Below are 16748 nucleotides of genomic sequence, written 5' to 3'. Positions count from 1 at the left end.
TCCTCACCTTGACACGGCCTCTGCTCAAATACACATTCATGCCCTAATTGCTGAGTGAGAACTATTTAAGGAGCACAGTGGTTTTGCACAATATTTCCTAGACCTAGAAAAGATAACCATATGGCAAACAAACAAAATTATTCTGGCATTCCCTACAGCAGCTGGAATTGGTGATTCCATTTAATCTCTGCTCAGTTTCACACAGAATTTAGATTAAAAATTTAATTCAGACTAGTTTTACATTGATTTTTTTAAAAAAACGTGTTGTAAGTACATTTGAGATGATCCTGGCTATTCTTCCCACTTGCCAGCTTTAGGCCCTTGTGAAATCTTTGCTTTCGAACCTTGTTTTCCTAAAAGCTGAGTCCGCAAAATACCTGAGTGCCAATGTTTAAAGGCCTATAATATCAAAATGTTTCTGCGATGCAGCCAGAAGATGGTTTTAGATCAAGTTCAAATATGACTTAATATTCCAGAATAAACACTGAACATTCCCCCCTCAGGAACTTCAGGGGAAATAAATTGAAAATCAGCATCCTGCTATTAATGACATTACTGCTGACATTTCTGTTCCACTCACTGTTCTTTACAGAAAATTCTAAGTGAGAATAAGGACACAGTTTAAAACATGATGCCGGTAAATTCTCACAATAAATGGTTCTAACACAACTTACATCAAGTGGACATTCTACTGTGCACGTATTAGATTGCACAGGTTTTATAAACAAAAGAATTATAAAAAGTGATCTCTGCTAAGGGACAGCCCCTATCTATCACTTTGGCATCACTCAGCCTTCGCTCAAGAAAGTCCCACGACTGATCTAGTAAGAAGACTGGATTCAGAGTAGTAGCCGTATTAGTCTGTATCCGCAAAAAGAAAAGGAGTACTTGTGGCACCTTAGAGACTAACAAATTTATTGTAGCATGTAGTATTTTCCACTACTGCATCTGATGAAGTGAGCTGCAGCCCACGAAAGCTTATGCTACATTTGTTAGTCTCTAAGGTGCCAGAAGCACTCCTATTCTTTTCAGTAAGAAGACTGTTACTTCTAACCACTAGAATGCTGCTTACTCTAAAGCAAAAGAAGCTGCTGAAAAAAAAACTTACATTGGGTTTACACAACACCTAACAAAAGCAGTTTAAGTTTCTATTCGCTTAATCTTCCAATCTAGAGGATGGATATACAATGCAAACAAAACAACTTTAATTTAAGAATCATCCTATTTCTAATTAAACAGCCAGAGGCAGCTGGTTGGATAAGTTTTAATCAGTTCCAATAATCTATTGATTGGTATACTGAAGCTTAAAAAATTAAAAGTAGAAGATGATTGGGGAATTGTCCCATCTCAGAACAACAGTAGAACCTTCTGTAAATAACTCCTCTTTTCACCATCAGTTAAATGAACATTTCAATACCACAGTACAAAGTCTTCTGCAAAATTACTTTAACTAACAAGCAGAAATTTATCAGCTTCAGTCAAAATCAATGCTGAAATCAATTTGAACACTGGTTGTGTCTAAAGGGGCTCATTGGCAATTTAGGAAAATTACACCATGTAAATGCCTGTGCTTTAATTGAACAGTTTCATCAACTAGGCTGTGATTGCTGTCCGTTCATTTATTTACTTTCACTGCAACTACCATTCTGCAAAGGAATGGTTTTTGTCAGTCTTGAAGGAGGCACTTTATCTTCATTTTACGCACTTTTGTGCATAACAGATTTTATGAGGCAGGCAAGCAATGGCTAGGGTCAAAAGAAACAAGCGAACAGCAATCGCTGGTCAGTCTTGTTTAAACTGTAAGGACAGTAAGAAGAACATTCTGTGGGGCATTTTTAATTTACTCCAGCTATTATTGTTACAATGGTTTTTAGCATGACTAAAAATAGGGTGTAAAATAGCCACAAGAAATGGAAAAATAAAGCAGAATGGGTAAGGGCAGAAAGGAAGCATGTGTAATGGTTAGAATACAAGATTAGGGGATCTGGTTTCTAGGCCTACAAATGCCATAGACTTGCTGTAGGACATTGAACAAACCATTTAATCTCTCTGTGCCTACATTTTCCATTCTGTAAATTTCTGATTATACTTCCCTTCCTCACAGCATTATTCTGTGAGTATTAATTCATGAACATTTGTAAAGTGCTTTGAGATCCTCAGATGGAGATTGCTACAGAAGGGCAATTTATCACACCTTTACTCAGACAGACAAAACAGCAACAGATAGAAGTAGAATGAAAGGGAAAATGATGGTGAAAAAACCTCATGACAAACAATGGGGGGAGGTGGAATCACTACTCAGATTTAGAGTCTGGCCAACACCATCATTTAAGCTGGAAGAGGATCCCGGAAGAAGTTACTGTTTCTGAAGAACACGTCTGCACTCTAGACTCCTTCATGACGTTGTCTCTTTACAACGATACCTGCATCACTGGTCTTGATCAAGGAAATACTTTGAGGTAAGCAAGAAAACAGAAAAACCCTGACGAGCCCAAATTATATAAGGAATCAGCAAAAATCTCAAACATTATTGTGATGGGTTCCCATGGAACTGGGGTATCACTGAGCCCGCCTGACTCACCAGCCTGGGCTCCCTTCCCCTCCAGCACACACTGAGCTGCAGCGATACACAGATCCTGAGATCAGCTCTGCATGGGAAGGCTCAGCTAAGGCATGCACTCCCCTTTGGAGCGCAAACTCAAAATGATACCGTCTTGCGCTGCACAGGGAACTACAGCATAAGCTCATGAAATTCACCCCTTCTCTCAATGTAGAGGAAGATAGGCAACAGCTTGGTGCCCCCAGTTATGATTTTCACACACTGATTTTAGACAAAAACAAGTTTACTAACTACAAAACATAGATTTTTAAGTGATTATAAGGATAGAAAACAGATCAAACCTAGCAAATAAACAAAAATGTAATCTAAGCTTACTATACTAAAGAGATTGGATACAAGTAGCAAATTCTCACCCTAATTGTTGTTTTAGGCAGTTTGCAGAAATTCTTGAGGGCAAGCTATACTTGCTTGCAGCTTAAAACCCCAGGCATTCCTTTCACAGGCTTAGAAATCCCTCTATCCTGGGTTCAGCCCTTCTCCCCAAGTCCAGTCTTTGTTCCTCAGGTGTTTCTAGCAATCTTCTTGGGCGGGAAGTCAGTGAAGAACCACGATCATGTCACTCCTTGCCTTAAATAGCTTTTGCCTATGGTGGGAACCCTTTCTCTCCCCTCTTAGCTGCCACGTCCAGTCAGTGGAAAAACATTGTATTCCAAGATGGAGTCCAGTACCAGGTGACTTGGTCACAAGCCCCTATAGGGACACAGCAGCCATGACTCTGAGGCTGTTTGTAGTGTCCTCAGGAAGGCTCTCCAGTGGGAGATTAACATCTTCTAAGATCTCTTGTTTTCCCTAATGGCCCTTCCCATCCCGACTGATTGCACTCTGCCTAGTGGGCGCTCCCCAGGTGTAAACACATTTGTAACAGATGCATAGACACGATTCCTAACTTCAGATACCAAAATGATGCATACATACAAACAGGATAATCATATTCAGTAAATCATAACCTTTTCAATTATATCTCACATGACCTATCTTGCATAAAATACATCATAGTTATGCCATAATCATATAATAATATTACTATGAAAAATATGGGGCATAATGCCACAATTCCGTCACCACTCTGGCTTCTAGAGGTTGGATAACTTCCATCTCCTTTACCCTAAAAGTGAGCTTCCCCTCTCATCCTACAGAGGATTATACTCAAATAACATAGCTTGTACATGCTGCTTTCAGAAGGGAAACACTTGAACATCAAGATGACAACCTTCCAGATGTTTTGCCATGCATTGTGTGTAATGTGAAATGGCCTATCCCAAAGGTGGTTGTGATAAAGAACAGATGGGCATATTCTGAAGTTAGCACATAACTCAAGTGAACAGCAAAACTGCTCAAGTGAATTTCTGATGCAAACTGAAAATACACACTGTTCACAAATAAATATTAAACCTCCATATTTATATTCATTTTCTGCAGCCACACCAGTCTTCTGGCCTGTGGATCAACCACCTCTCTCCAGACCCTCCACATAATTATGCAAACAACAACAAAATTGTCTGATTTAACAAAATTTTGGTTGATATGATGACCAACACACTTTACTCACAGATTTTAGATAACTTTACTGTACAATGTTTTATGGTTCAATTGGGACATTATGTTGACTGAGTAATTATATAGCTATGTCTTGCTGATATTGTAAACCAATCTAGTAGAATCTAGTATACTCATACACCATACACAATACATACTTTTAATACTCAAAGCATTTTAAAGTGCTATACTGACTGTAACCTAAAGAGAATTCTAATTTTATTTGAACATTTGACATTTCTTTACCTGCATTTAAAAAGCTGAAATTAAAAAATATGAAATTAAAAATATGCTGAATGATTTTATTTCAGAATCTAGTAGGAGAAGTGTGAAACTTCAGAGAATGCCAGGCATGTGAAAAATATTATAAAACAATTATTTGCCAGTAGCAAATACCATTTCTATACAATATTTACATTCTAAATACATACTGATACAGTATTTTGGTTCTAAATAATTTAGTGCAGTTACTGCTCAGACTCAGGGGCAGAGTTTACACATTACATTGTGTATCAAAATGTTAACATATTTCACTAAAGAAAGGAAGCAATCTTACAAAAATATGGTCTCTCAGAGCTTTGTAATCAATGATAGCGGTAAAAAAATGTAGCAGAAAGACACACACTTTAAATGCCTTTTGGACTTCGCAGTGAATTATTTTTCAAAAAAAGCAATTTAATTAAATACCCTAGATGCGTCAGTATACAAATATTTTCTTCTGTTGTGCAGCAGCCAAGAGCCTGTACTCTCCATCATATCAATTTTTATAAAATAGTTCAGAAAAATTAGAAAGCCTGTTATAAAACTAGAAGGTTAATAAATCCACCACCATAACTACATCAGACCCAATCATGCACCCTCAACTCTCACTGAAATCAGTGGCAGCTGAGGGTACAAAAGATCTCACAGAACTGGGCCTAAAAAAAGTGAATACAAAGAGCAAATCCAAGTGGCTAAATGATGAAAACAGACTAGAATGGTGGAAGGATTATTACTTATTTTGAACTTCCAAATAACTTTTCAACAAGCTTTATTCAATGTGAGGAGCATACTCCCAACAAAGTACCAGAGCTACATATTATATGCATTCAAAACAAGCAAGACAGCTTAGTTGTGTCTGCAGCGATTGAACTCTGTAGCTGCTTATCATTCCTTAATTAAAAAAATAGCGTATCAAAAAGCAGTAGAAAATAATTTTAAAAGGAAGTCAGGCAATTATAAAATCCCTTTTCTTTGAAAAAAAAACATTCAGATTCAGCAAGTTCTCACGAGAAATATTGCTATAAAGTATTGATTTTTGCCAGACTCAATTGACTGAAAAGTTGTTTGTATAGCAATATTGGCCAAGCCAATATACTAGAACAGTTTTGCTACATACAGTAATCAAGTGCATTTCTGAAGTATAATTATACTGTCATAAAAATAAAGCCAAGATAACCCTTCTCCAAGCAATAAAACAGTGGAGGCTGTAAAAAACCTAAATAAATGAAATATATATATTTTCTAATGAAACACAGTGTCTTCCAAAGAGAATGAAAACACCTCCTCTCTCTTCCCTTAAGCCAAAGTTAGCATGAAAAGTGATCAATACTTCAATCTCAATAAACTATTTCAATAATAGTTAATTCACGTGGAAACAGAGGCTGAAAATTTCTGCTCAGCAATCTGCAACATGCTATCTTGTTTGCTGAATGCTGATAATAAATTATTGCCATAATGGAAATGACTCAGTATGAAGTGATAGAAAGACAAAAATTGAACAAGGAGAAGATACCCACACATACCCGCTCATTCTTTACATTCAAATCAATACCATGTATGCCGCCCTCTGAAACAAACCTATGGCATGGAATGCTGGTAGGCTGAAAGAGTCAAACATTTGTAATTAATTTTATCTGACAAATGCTCACTGATCTACTAAAATAAAATACTTGTGGGTTGCTATCCATTACAGTGCAATCCAGCCACCTGTACATATTTCATTTTGCAATTTCTTATTGGCTCATACAACATGTATGCTTCTTTGGCCAGGAAGATCCAATTCCCAGTACAGAGAGGCAAATGCTCCAATATAAGAAAGTTTTGCTGGCTGTATACTGAACATATCACAGGACCATAGTCAAACACCCCAAAATATACATCCAAACAACATTAATATTCATTTCGATATTTATCCTATCTTTTCATGACTTTGAAATTCTTTCAAAATTTTTAGTTTTGAAAACTTTAGCCCAGCTCTACATTAACCTCTGTATAAAGATGCAGAGTTCACTCTGCTGACTTTTTATAACAGCAGTTGCTAGTAACTCCCCCAGAACGAAAGAGTACGTGGGGAGAAATAGGAGCAAACAACGGGAGAGCCTACGGGAATTAATATCTTAGCAACAGCTGGGCTTGGGGAGGAAACTTGGGCTGAGGTTTATGCTCTGTTATTTGGGTGTCCGGTAAAACCAAACCTTAGGAATGGTAAGCCTGATCTCAGCCAGCATGGGTAAACTTTCTCTGGAGCAGGATGAAATGCCGCTGGCTCATGAGAAAAAAAAAAAAAAAAAAAAAAAATCAACTAGCTACTACAGTGGGCATTTTTTATATTTTAAAACACACACACACATGACAATGAAAAAAGGAAAACAAAAAAAGCATGTTCTCCTAGGCTCAGAGGAGGTTTAAAGTTTATCCTCCCAAAAAAACATCATTTCTTGGAAAGCCAGTTTATATCAAATCAAGACAGCCCAAAACCCTTAACAAGACAGACACTGGGATCATCACAGCCCACCCAAGAAATAACATGCAGAGAAGCTGCCAGAAGTGCCACCCCTTCCCTTTCATACCATTTTTGCTTTATCTGTCCTTTCATGACGTAGAAGAGTAAAGAACGTCAAAGGCATGCCAGGCAGGATTGACACTGCCTAGCGTTTTAGCCAAGTTTCCTATATGGATTCTATAGTGCACGTGTTGTACACATGGCAATATTATACAAATATTTGACGTGTATATAGAAGCTTCCACCTCTAGGGATATCACAATTCTTTATAAACTATATACACACATTGGGCCTAAAATCCAGCCATCCCTTAGGAGCAGGGCAGCTGCTAGGTACACCATTAGGTCCTAATGCAAAGCCCACTAACGTCAATTTCAGTGGGCTATGGATCAAGCCTTTAGTTATGCTAACACCTCATAGCAGTTCCCACTCCCATCTCACCGTGTCACTTTCATCTTCTCTTCTTTCTACTTTTCCATCACTTCTTCCCCTTCTCCACACTCCATTTTGCCTCTGTCCTTCCCCACTGGTGCCAACCATGTTTCTTCCATCACTATCTTCTTCTTCTGCCTTCTCTTAGCGGGGCAGGAGTAGGATTTCAGTCTCTTTAATCAACTCCATAACACACTTTCTCATGTGATGCACAAACAACTTGGGCATGAAGGCCACAGAACAACCAAGGTATATGTATAACATACATACAAGGTATCTGTGTGTGACAAGTGCACCCTCTGTTCTATGTTCAGGATGCAGAAGCAAGAGAGATACAGACATATCTGTATTTTTGAAACAGCATTAAGCAAATATGGTGAGATCAGCAGGGCTATGTCCTTGGTTAACAAGGCCATCGCCAAGGTGTCATTTTGAAATTATGTACCATGCAACCATCCTGCCAATTTGTACTAGACAATCACGCTGAGGCTCCAGTCAGATCTTAGAGAATGATGACAATGGTAAATCTTCTATCCTGCATAAGGCTAAGAATAGTGCCTGCTGACAATATCTCCTTCCTTGCTCCTTATTAGATCCACTTCTTCCAAGAAGGTGATCTAATATTGGGGAACAATGAGAGACGTGGTTTTAATGAGTTGGACTTGCATGCTAGGATTTTCCTTGTTAAAATGGTCCTCCATGCCCTCCATAAGCAACAAAACATGAGTTCTCCTTCACTATGTCTGGTCCTGACCTTGAAGTTCCAATCCCCTCCAACACCCTTCATCCATTCTCTCTCGAAGAACAATCCTTGCTCCAGAAAGGGTTGTGCTCTTGTCCTCCAGCTGAGAAAGAGAAGCAACTCTCTCCAAAGAAGCAGCAGCCATAGACTGATTTGTAAGTGCAACAATCCACAATCTCTCCCCAGTATAAAGAGAGAAAGCACATCATGACTACAAAACATATGTTTGAAAGCTATAGCTCTAGAGAATAAGTAATATCCAGAAGACAAATAAAAGAACATGATAGGAGGTCTTTGTACCACCTTCCATGTACCAGGTTGACTTGATTTTGGAAATCTGTTAAGATTCATAACAAATCTGCATTTGTTCTGATAACGACTCCAAAACCCATTTTTATTAAGATTCATGTTAGGAGACAGAAAGCAGGAGCTTAGGGAAGTTGGCAGCCAATTAAAAAATAAAATAAATGTGTTGTGGTTTTAAAAACATTTTTTAAAAAATGTTAATATCCAAGTTAAAATGTGTAAGGTATAAACAAGATCAAAATGGGATGCCATGTTACTGTATATGGTAAATAGCTCTCTGGAGGAAACCTTTATTACTCCCTCAGGGCTTTCTTACAAAGAATGGATTTTTTAATTCCTAGCGGAATATTTTTAATACACCACTGCAGACTATTAAGTACCAGATATTATATTATGTGGTTTAAACTTTGCACTACGCATGAGAAAGACTTTCCCATTGAGAAAACTATTTCTTTGCTATTATAATCTTTACAATATGAAAATTAAAACTGGCTTCAGGGTATAAGCATCACTATCAAAATTGGGGAGAGTTTATAACTTAACATATTCATCAGTCTGTGTGTGTGTGGAGCTTCTTACAAGGGAAGGAAGTGGATACAACAGAAAGGGGGGATGTTACTAATTTTGTAGTGCTGCAGAAAGGCAGAGCAATGGAATCATAACTTTGCATCCAACTGGTGTCATTGCAAGCAATGAACTAGCAACGTGTATGATAAGCAAGCAAGAACAACAGTATTAAAAAGAGGGAAGGAAAAATTATGCTTTATGCTTCAGGCCAGTTAAACTTGTACTTGTGGACCATTAACTTGTCACCCAGGAGGGATTCACCTCTAAATATGAAGAAAATAAAAAATACACCAGTCCTCATAGCACCTAGAAACCAATATTTCGAAAGATCTGGAAGACCAATGTGAAAGAGAATTTCTAGAAAAGCCTAAATTACATATATTGTATTTTATGGTCTTTTACCATATGTCAGCAAAGGCCGTCCACCATCATATTGCACACCTGAGAGAGAAAGATTTACTAAATTTTGCTTTCAAGAAGTTTAAGCGAAATGCAACACTCACTTGTAGACCGTGCCTCCATTGCCATGACCGAGGACGTCTCGATACTGTATGTCTTGTTCATTCATCTCCACAAGAAAGAAAGAAAAACAAGAAAGATGTCATGCTGTGGATGGAAATGTCAAGGAAAAGCAACTCTAGGCCATAAACAACAAGCAGTCTGGGTCATTTCAAGTTCAGCTGCAAGAACGAGAAGATCAATACAACATTTGCTGTCCAATTTATAAAAGACGATACCAAGGGAAAAAGTGATGGAAAGTTTAATGACAATTTGTTTGCCTGGGTCATTTCATTAAAGTTTGATAAAAGGTGTCAAAATGGAATGATATAACATAGCTCAAGAGGGTCAGGTCATAGATACTGATAGGAAAGGGGTTTCCAGCACCACACATAGCCAAAGCCAAAGTTGTCAGGGGGAGGAAGCAAACCAGCCAATGCGGTCATCTTAAATATGGCCAGAAAAATTTACTTGGGTCCATTTACAGTTTAGTGTAGAATTGGCATAATTGATACTAATTGGATGATATGTTTGTATATAAATTGTAGAAATTCTACTGATACAAATGCTTAATTAAGGCCACAATTCTGCAACAAATGAAAATGCAGTTTTAAGTAGTGCTGAACAAACACCATTTTCTTTGAGTTATAAATAAATTGCTATCTTGGATGCTTAGTGCTCCCGGGGGCAAGTTTCCAGACAGGGTGGTGGGTATCAGAGCATGTGAACATCCCCGAAGCCACATGGAGCTTTAGGGTCTGCTCTCCCCTGACCAGGGCCGGCTCCAGGCACCAGCGCAGGAGGCAGGTGCTTGGGGTGGCCAATGGAAAGGAGCGGCACTTCGGTGGCAATTCAGTGGTGGGTCCCCCAGTCCCTGTCGCAGGAAAGGACCGGCCACCAAATTGCTGTCAAAGAATGAAGTGGCACGGTAGAGCTGCTGCCGAAGTGCCGCCGATTGCGGCTTTATCTTCTCTTTTTTTTTTGCCGCTTGGGGCAGCAAAAAAGCTGGAGCTGGCCCTGCCCCTGACACCAGCAAATTTTGTACGCTGTGAACATGGGAGTTTTATCTTGTAAACAAGCTTAGCTCACTTTTGTTTGTTGGCTTACTGATTCAGATTGAAAACCAGGAACCTCGCTTCTATACAAAAGTGAATATTATGCTGAACATTGTAAATAAGGCAATTTATTATTCAAAAGCACCAAAGCCATTTTTAACAATAGTGTTTGTCCATTTTAAAACAACTCTTTCAATTGTGATAAATTTTGGTCCACAGTAATGTCTCCTAAACTAAGATAGGGAGGCTAAATTGACTAATACTTATAGAAAGTAATCAGATATTAAATTATATTGTTAGCAATCTACCACAAAATCTTAAAAAGACTCATTTCTTGGATTATTTATATTCTATATGATGCCAAGTTATTAATTTTGTGCAAATTGTTCCAGCTGCTAAAAAACTTCCTGCTAATTTTATTAACCAACAGTGAGATTTTCAAAAACACCGAAGCAACTCAGAAGCACAAGTCCCACCAAAACTCAAATGGGACTTGCGCTCTTATGTCACAGAACAGGGTATCTTGACATATGTGGGTTGGAGAGCCTGGGGCTAAGCCAACCTTGGTTAAAGAATGGGCCTGAGAGGAATGAGGTGATTCCTGTGTAAAAAGAGCCAGGTTTAAGTAGGGATAAAGCCCAGCTGGGGAAAGAGCTGAGGGGAGGTTCCTATAAAGGTAGGAAGTTCAGAGCAGGAAGGGACAGTGAAAGGGGAGAAGCCCAGGAAACTGCCACTATATCTGCAGTGACTGCAGGGAGCAAGAAGCGGAGGGGAGAAGGTCTCCAGGCCAGGAGGCCTGGGAGAGACCCTGATCAAACAGGAGGGAGGCTGAGGAATACTTCCTAGGGGGGCAGAAGGTTCTGTTTTTGTGGTAAGACATTTTTGGGGAATCTTTAATTTGGACAACTGTGACCCCAGAAGGGATGGACTAAAGACAGTGACCTACCCAGAGGGCTGAGTCATTGACAGAGAAATCACCACAGCATCAGAGTGACCATCAGTAGGCGGCGTTAACCTGGTGAGAGCTGTGATGCCATGCCTGGCCACAAGGTGCCACACAGCAGTGAGTGGACCTCAGTTTCTAGTCGCTTCTGCACTTTTGAAAATCCCACTCTAAGAACCTTATCCTACATCACTGAAGACAGGAGCAGTCTCGGGCCTTAAGCGCTACATGCAATAAAAACCTCTAAAAAGTCAACTTTCAGCAAGTTTCAACAGCAAAAAATGGAGTTTTTAATTGATTAAAAATAACTGTTTCCGAATCACTAACAGTGAAGATTTAAATATTTTGTTCTGCTCTTCAACCAACTGAAGAAAATCCAGCACTCACTTATCAAAGGAAATATTTATTCTCCTATATATTTCCAAGGTTGAAGCTAGTGAGATCCGAGATAATTGGAAGTACATTGTAGCAGAAGTTACATCCACATAAATTGTCTATTTGCAGTTAAGTCTGCACCATAAATCTTCAAGGTATATAAAGATTAGTACCCAAAGACCAACTGAGTATTAAGGCTGAAAAACTCTGATAATTATATTTCACCAGAAAATGCAAATCAAGAGGAAAAAATTGTAAGGAATTCTCCCCTCTTAAAATATTGGGTTGGCACCTCACACAGGGTGAGATAGTAGGCAAGTCGGGCTTAAGTGATAGAGGCCTAATACCAGGCCCCCGCACAAAACTGAATTTCACCCACATTGTGCGACTCGTCAGCTTTGAACACACACAAACACTGAGATTTTTGCCCCAAAACTACAGAACTCTGCACTTCACTGACTTTGAATAACAGAATAAGACATCTTTAGACTCTATTGCAAACAAAGATCTCTGAGAAACACAGCAAACCTACATAGCCATAACTAAACCCACATCATTAACTATACATTAGCTCTTCTGGGAGGTTTTTTTCTTCTTCTTTAATTATGCAAGCTTATTCTGCAAGAAACAGCAAAAGGTTATTTTATACCAGTGCCTTCCCTTTTCTTCTGCATTTGGCTAACTGGTAAAAAGTGAATCAGCTTAGCCAAATCTTTGCTGTGATGTTATACCACTTCCACTCTGCATGCCTTTCACTGCCAATCTGGTACCATTCCTTGACAGTTATGCACAAAGGATCAGCACAAAACTGATAGTGAAACAGATATTGGGGTGGAGCAAATATACACCAGAAACCTTACCGACATAAAGCTTGATTTATTGAATCAAATAAAGATGCCAAAAAATACCTAGTGAGTTATGTATTTTACTGGGAAAACTGAATCCTCAATCACAAAATGATAACATAAAAACAAGGACTCCACAGCAAGGACTGGAATATTAAACTTTCAAAGCCAAACTTGATTGGATGCCGATATTAACAGAATTAATGAAAAAGTGAAAACAGAATTCAATTATGGGTCAGCAAACAAAACACTCTTTGTTTATACCTGCTGTCTCTGAAAGACTCAGTATCTATTCTCTTGTAAATCATTAAAAGCAAAATGCTCAATTAATCCTTATTTTATATGTAAAGCTCTGACAGAAGCAAAGTCCTATAGCTATACCTTTGGTTTACAAATCCAAGTAGTAATGGTTTAAGAAAGCAGTCACACTCTCTGAGCAGACAATTGAAGAGATTTAGTAAATCCCACTTTATAGAGCAGAGACTAATCGGAAAACACAAGCCAGTCAAATGTTTCTTATGAACTGTTGACACTATATCAATGCTGAATCAATTGGTGGCATTTACTCTGAGTGACAGAAAAGAAATAAATATTTATATCACATAACCTATATCAATGAACCTAGGCAGAAAGCTATTTCTAACCTGCCAATATTTGATTATCTTGAAGAATCATGTCCCCTTCTTTTAATGATTAATATGAATTTCTTATTAAACCTAAGTGGAGGCTAGTGGAAAGGAATATCATCATTAATGCTTGAAAACATAAACCACACAAAAAAAACTGTTAAACTAATGCTAAGGGTGACAAACTCCAAAAAGAAAGGAAGTCAAAGTTAAAACAAAAATCTGTCCCCAGTTTATATAGTTGTGCCTAATTATTGAATAACAAAAGGAATGCAATATAAGAGAGAGCATTTCCTCTTTGGAGATTGACAGTCTAGTCCCTTATTACAGCATGGTGAATTAAGGGTAGCATTAAAACACTAATTCTGAAATTCCTTTCTTTGATGGGCATAAGTCAAATCTTTACCATCACTAATGGATTTTAGCTATTTTAATTTCCTTACATAGAGAATTTTTAAAATAGGTAACCTGTACCTTTCTAAAATCCAGCAGAGCAAAATGTCTATTTCTTTCAACAAGTCAAAATGTCAAATTCAGGTTAGTCACCCATTCGTGATAATGTAACCTTATTCATGTTCAGTTATTCCATTTTCTAAAAATTATCCCCAAATGGCCCTCTTTTACTATGGATTAGTATTTGCCAAATTTTACTAAAAAGCTCAAAAGCATGTTTTTAATACTCACATAATTTAAAGTTATCTGTTCAGCTATTTTGTAAATATTTTTAAAATTATAAACAGACCTTCCTGGCAAGAATTAATTTGTTCAAATATGGCTTTGTATTAAGAATGCTGACAAGCCTAAAAATATATTCCAAGCTGTATTCAAAGGATTCAGTCCCAAATAAGCAAGGCTGCCGTGCTGATGCTGTTAGAAGCACCTTTTAAAGAGGCACTCTCATTTATTAGATCACCATGTTACAGGTGATACTGAAGGACAAGCATGAAGACCAGCCTTTATCTTCTTGACACGCACAACTACAACTACTTGATTCATGAAATGCCAATGAGACTTGGAGAGGTCACTGTGTGAAGGCACTGAATACGCATCTCAGATAATTAAGATTTCAGCCTTTGAAACATGGAGGGGAAGTGAACAACAGTTAAGAAAATCAATAAGAGCCTTTTATTTGCGGTGACACAGATGTCTCAGTCAATAGAGTCTAATAGGCAAGCTTGATGGCAATGGACAAGTGCCTGCCTCCAAGGCTATCAAAGAGATTTCACTATGACAAACATTAAAACTTATTTATGTTGCTACTGAAGAATCCGGTATTCTTTTAGGTAGCTTAATTTAGCAGTGTATATTTAAAGTCATTATACGACTTTGGATCTGTCTGTTTATTTGAATCAAAACTAGTGAGAAATGAGTGCCCTAAAGGGTCCATTTGTCCATCAACTGAAAGTGTAAACTATTCAGGTCTGTATATCAGGATCTGAACGCCTGGAGCAGAGAAGAGTAGGTGATAAGGAAGTCGTCTACAACTTTGCTCTGATAATGCAGCATATGACAGCTCCAAACAATAAAAGAAGGAATTTTCTCTCTTACCACTTGCAAAAGCCTGCTAAATATTTACATGCCTACTGCCCTGAAAATACAAAGGTACATTCTAGCAACTGAGCAGCTGATTTAGTTATTCAATGCTGATTAACCTTCTTCCCCTAAACTGTGGCAACACTGCAACGTGTGTGAGGTGCTTAAATCTATTTGGAGTTAAAACTGATTCTCACCTTTTGAGAAATGGGAAGCAAATTGCTATGGCAATCAAGGTAAATCAAGACACATAACTCAATCATATCATGAAGATTTTCATGATCTCTCCACTTCAGTATTAAAAAGGAAACATTACAACTAAATGAGCAGTAACCATCTCTCCACTTATATATAGTATGCCAATCACTGTGGTTTACAGGCAGTAACGAGTCATACATGTACCCAAGTATGAATTTAATGCACCTACCTGGCCATTAGCTAATATTTTCTTCAGTTCTGCAGAAGACTTCTTTAAGCTGAAAAATACAAAACAATTCTTTTCCATGACTACAGTTTCAGTCTATGAAATGGAGTTTAAAAGGTATCCTCCAACAAGACAGCACCTTTGCTTATGGGTAGGCATGCTGAATATATTTTACTTATGCAATACAGACTGAGCCTGGTATTTCTCAAACAGCATATGACAGAAGTCCAGAAAGACTGAAAATTCAAGATTATCAAGACTTATTTCACTTTTACAAAGCAGTTTAGATAACGACAGACATTTGACCGTCCCACTCTTCAAAATACAGCCTAACATTTGTCAATAAATCAAAGCTACCCTCACCAGTAAGTGCTTTATAATAAAGTACCAAAAAACCCCAAGGTTTTACTTCGTTATAATAGATCAAGCATCTCAACCAAACATCTCTGAACTTGTGAACTAATTAAAAGTCAACAGGGTGGCAGGGGTGTACAGTGATGGAGGGCACAATTTAATCCTTCGACTAGAAAAAAAATTAAAAGCCAAACATTTAAGAGGAAGGATGGTCTTGGGGTTAAGGCAAGACTTAAGGTTAGACTGGGACTCAGGAGATTAAGTGTCAGTTCCTAGCTCTGACATGAACTTCATTTGGGCAAATCACTAAATTTCTCAATGTCTCACTTCCTCATTCCCAAAATCAGGAACACATCCTTCCGGTGTCTGTTTTATTTATTGAGACTGTAAGCTCTTCAGGACAGGGACTGTCCTCCTATGAGTATGTACAATGAGGCCCCAAACATTGGTTGGAGTCTCTTGGCACCACTGTAATATAAATAAAGTATTATCAAAACTCCAGAAAGCCAGAGGAAGTCGCAATTCATTTTTATCCTCTCTCTTGATTTCATTACCAATCTAGCAAGGGAAGTGCCCTGAAAGCTGCTGTTATAAATTTGTTTGGAGCAATCTTTGTTGTATTTCACCATAAAATATAAGTCAAAATATTTAAGAGCATTGGGGGTGATATAGTGGAACCTACATCTGAAGCTTCTAAAATATATATTTGGTGCAGTCACGGAAAATTGGAGATGTCAGGGCAAGTTTAAGAAAATACAAATAAAAAAAATTAAGAACAATATTGGTACCATTTCATGCAGAGCCATAAACTTAAATTCTTAATTGAAGCTCTTAGCTTTTGGAAACTTGACTACATTAAATAAAAGAAATAGCAATGAACAAGTACTAGCATGCTGCACAGCTTGAACATTGATGCCTTTCTAGAGAGTGCGCCCATTTTATTAGAATATATAAGAAGTTTAGTTTTTATTATATATATATATATATATATGTGTTCAGCGCGCAGCACCCGTCTACCACAGCAGCATGCAGTAGACATAGGGTGACTTGAAAAAGGCGTGTGTTCAGCGCGCAGCACCCGTCTACCACAGCAGCATGCAGTAGACATAGGGTGACTTGAAAAAGGCG

At 38.0% G+C, this 16748-nt stretch overlaps 1 protein-coding gene across 5 annotated transcripts in view; it reads right to left on the bottom strand.

The window, feature by feature from the left end:
• MAP2K5 (mitogen-activated protein kinase kinase 5) overlaps nt 1-16748 on the bottom strand; it is a 195315-nt gene that overhangs the window by 144022 nt on the left and 34545 nt on the right. For all 5 annotated transcript variants that reach the window (XR_004371552.2, XM_075069741.1, XM_032764314.2 and 2 more), the window contains 2 exons: nt 15270-15318; nt 9471-9535 (listed from right to left, as the gene is read on the bottom strand). Coding sequence is in view for 4 of the 5 variants with exons in the window: in XM_075069741.1 (XP_074925842.1) it covers nt 9471-9535; nt 15270-15318 (114 nt within the window). In the remaining variant the exon portion in view is untranslated. The remainder of the gene's footprint in view (nt 1-9470; nt 9536-15269; nt 15319-16748) is intronic.

This window comes from Chelonoidis abingdonii, chromosome 9, assembly GCF_003597395.2.
Source record: "Chelonoidis abingdonii isolate Lonesome George chromosome 9, CheloAbing_2.0, whole genome shotgun sequence".
Lineage (NCBI taxonomy): Eukaryota > Metazoa > Chordata > Testudines > Testudinidae > Chelonoidis > Chelonoidis abingdonii.
This window is presented reverse-complemented; position numbering and strand designations above follow the sequence as displayed.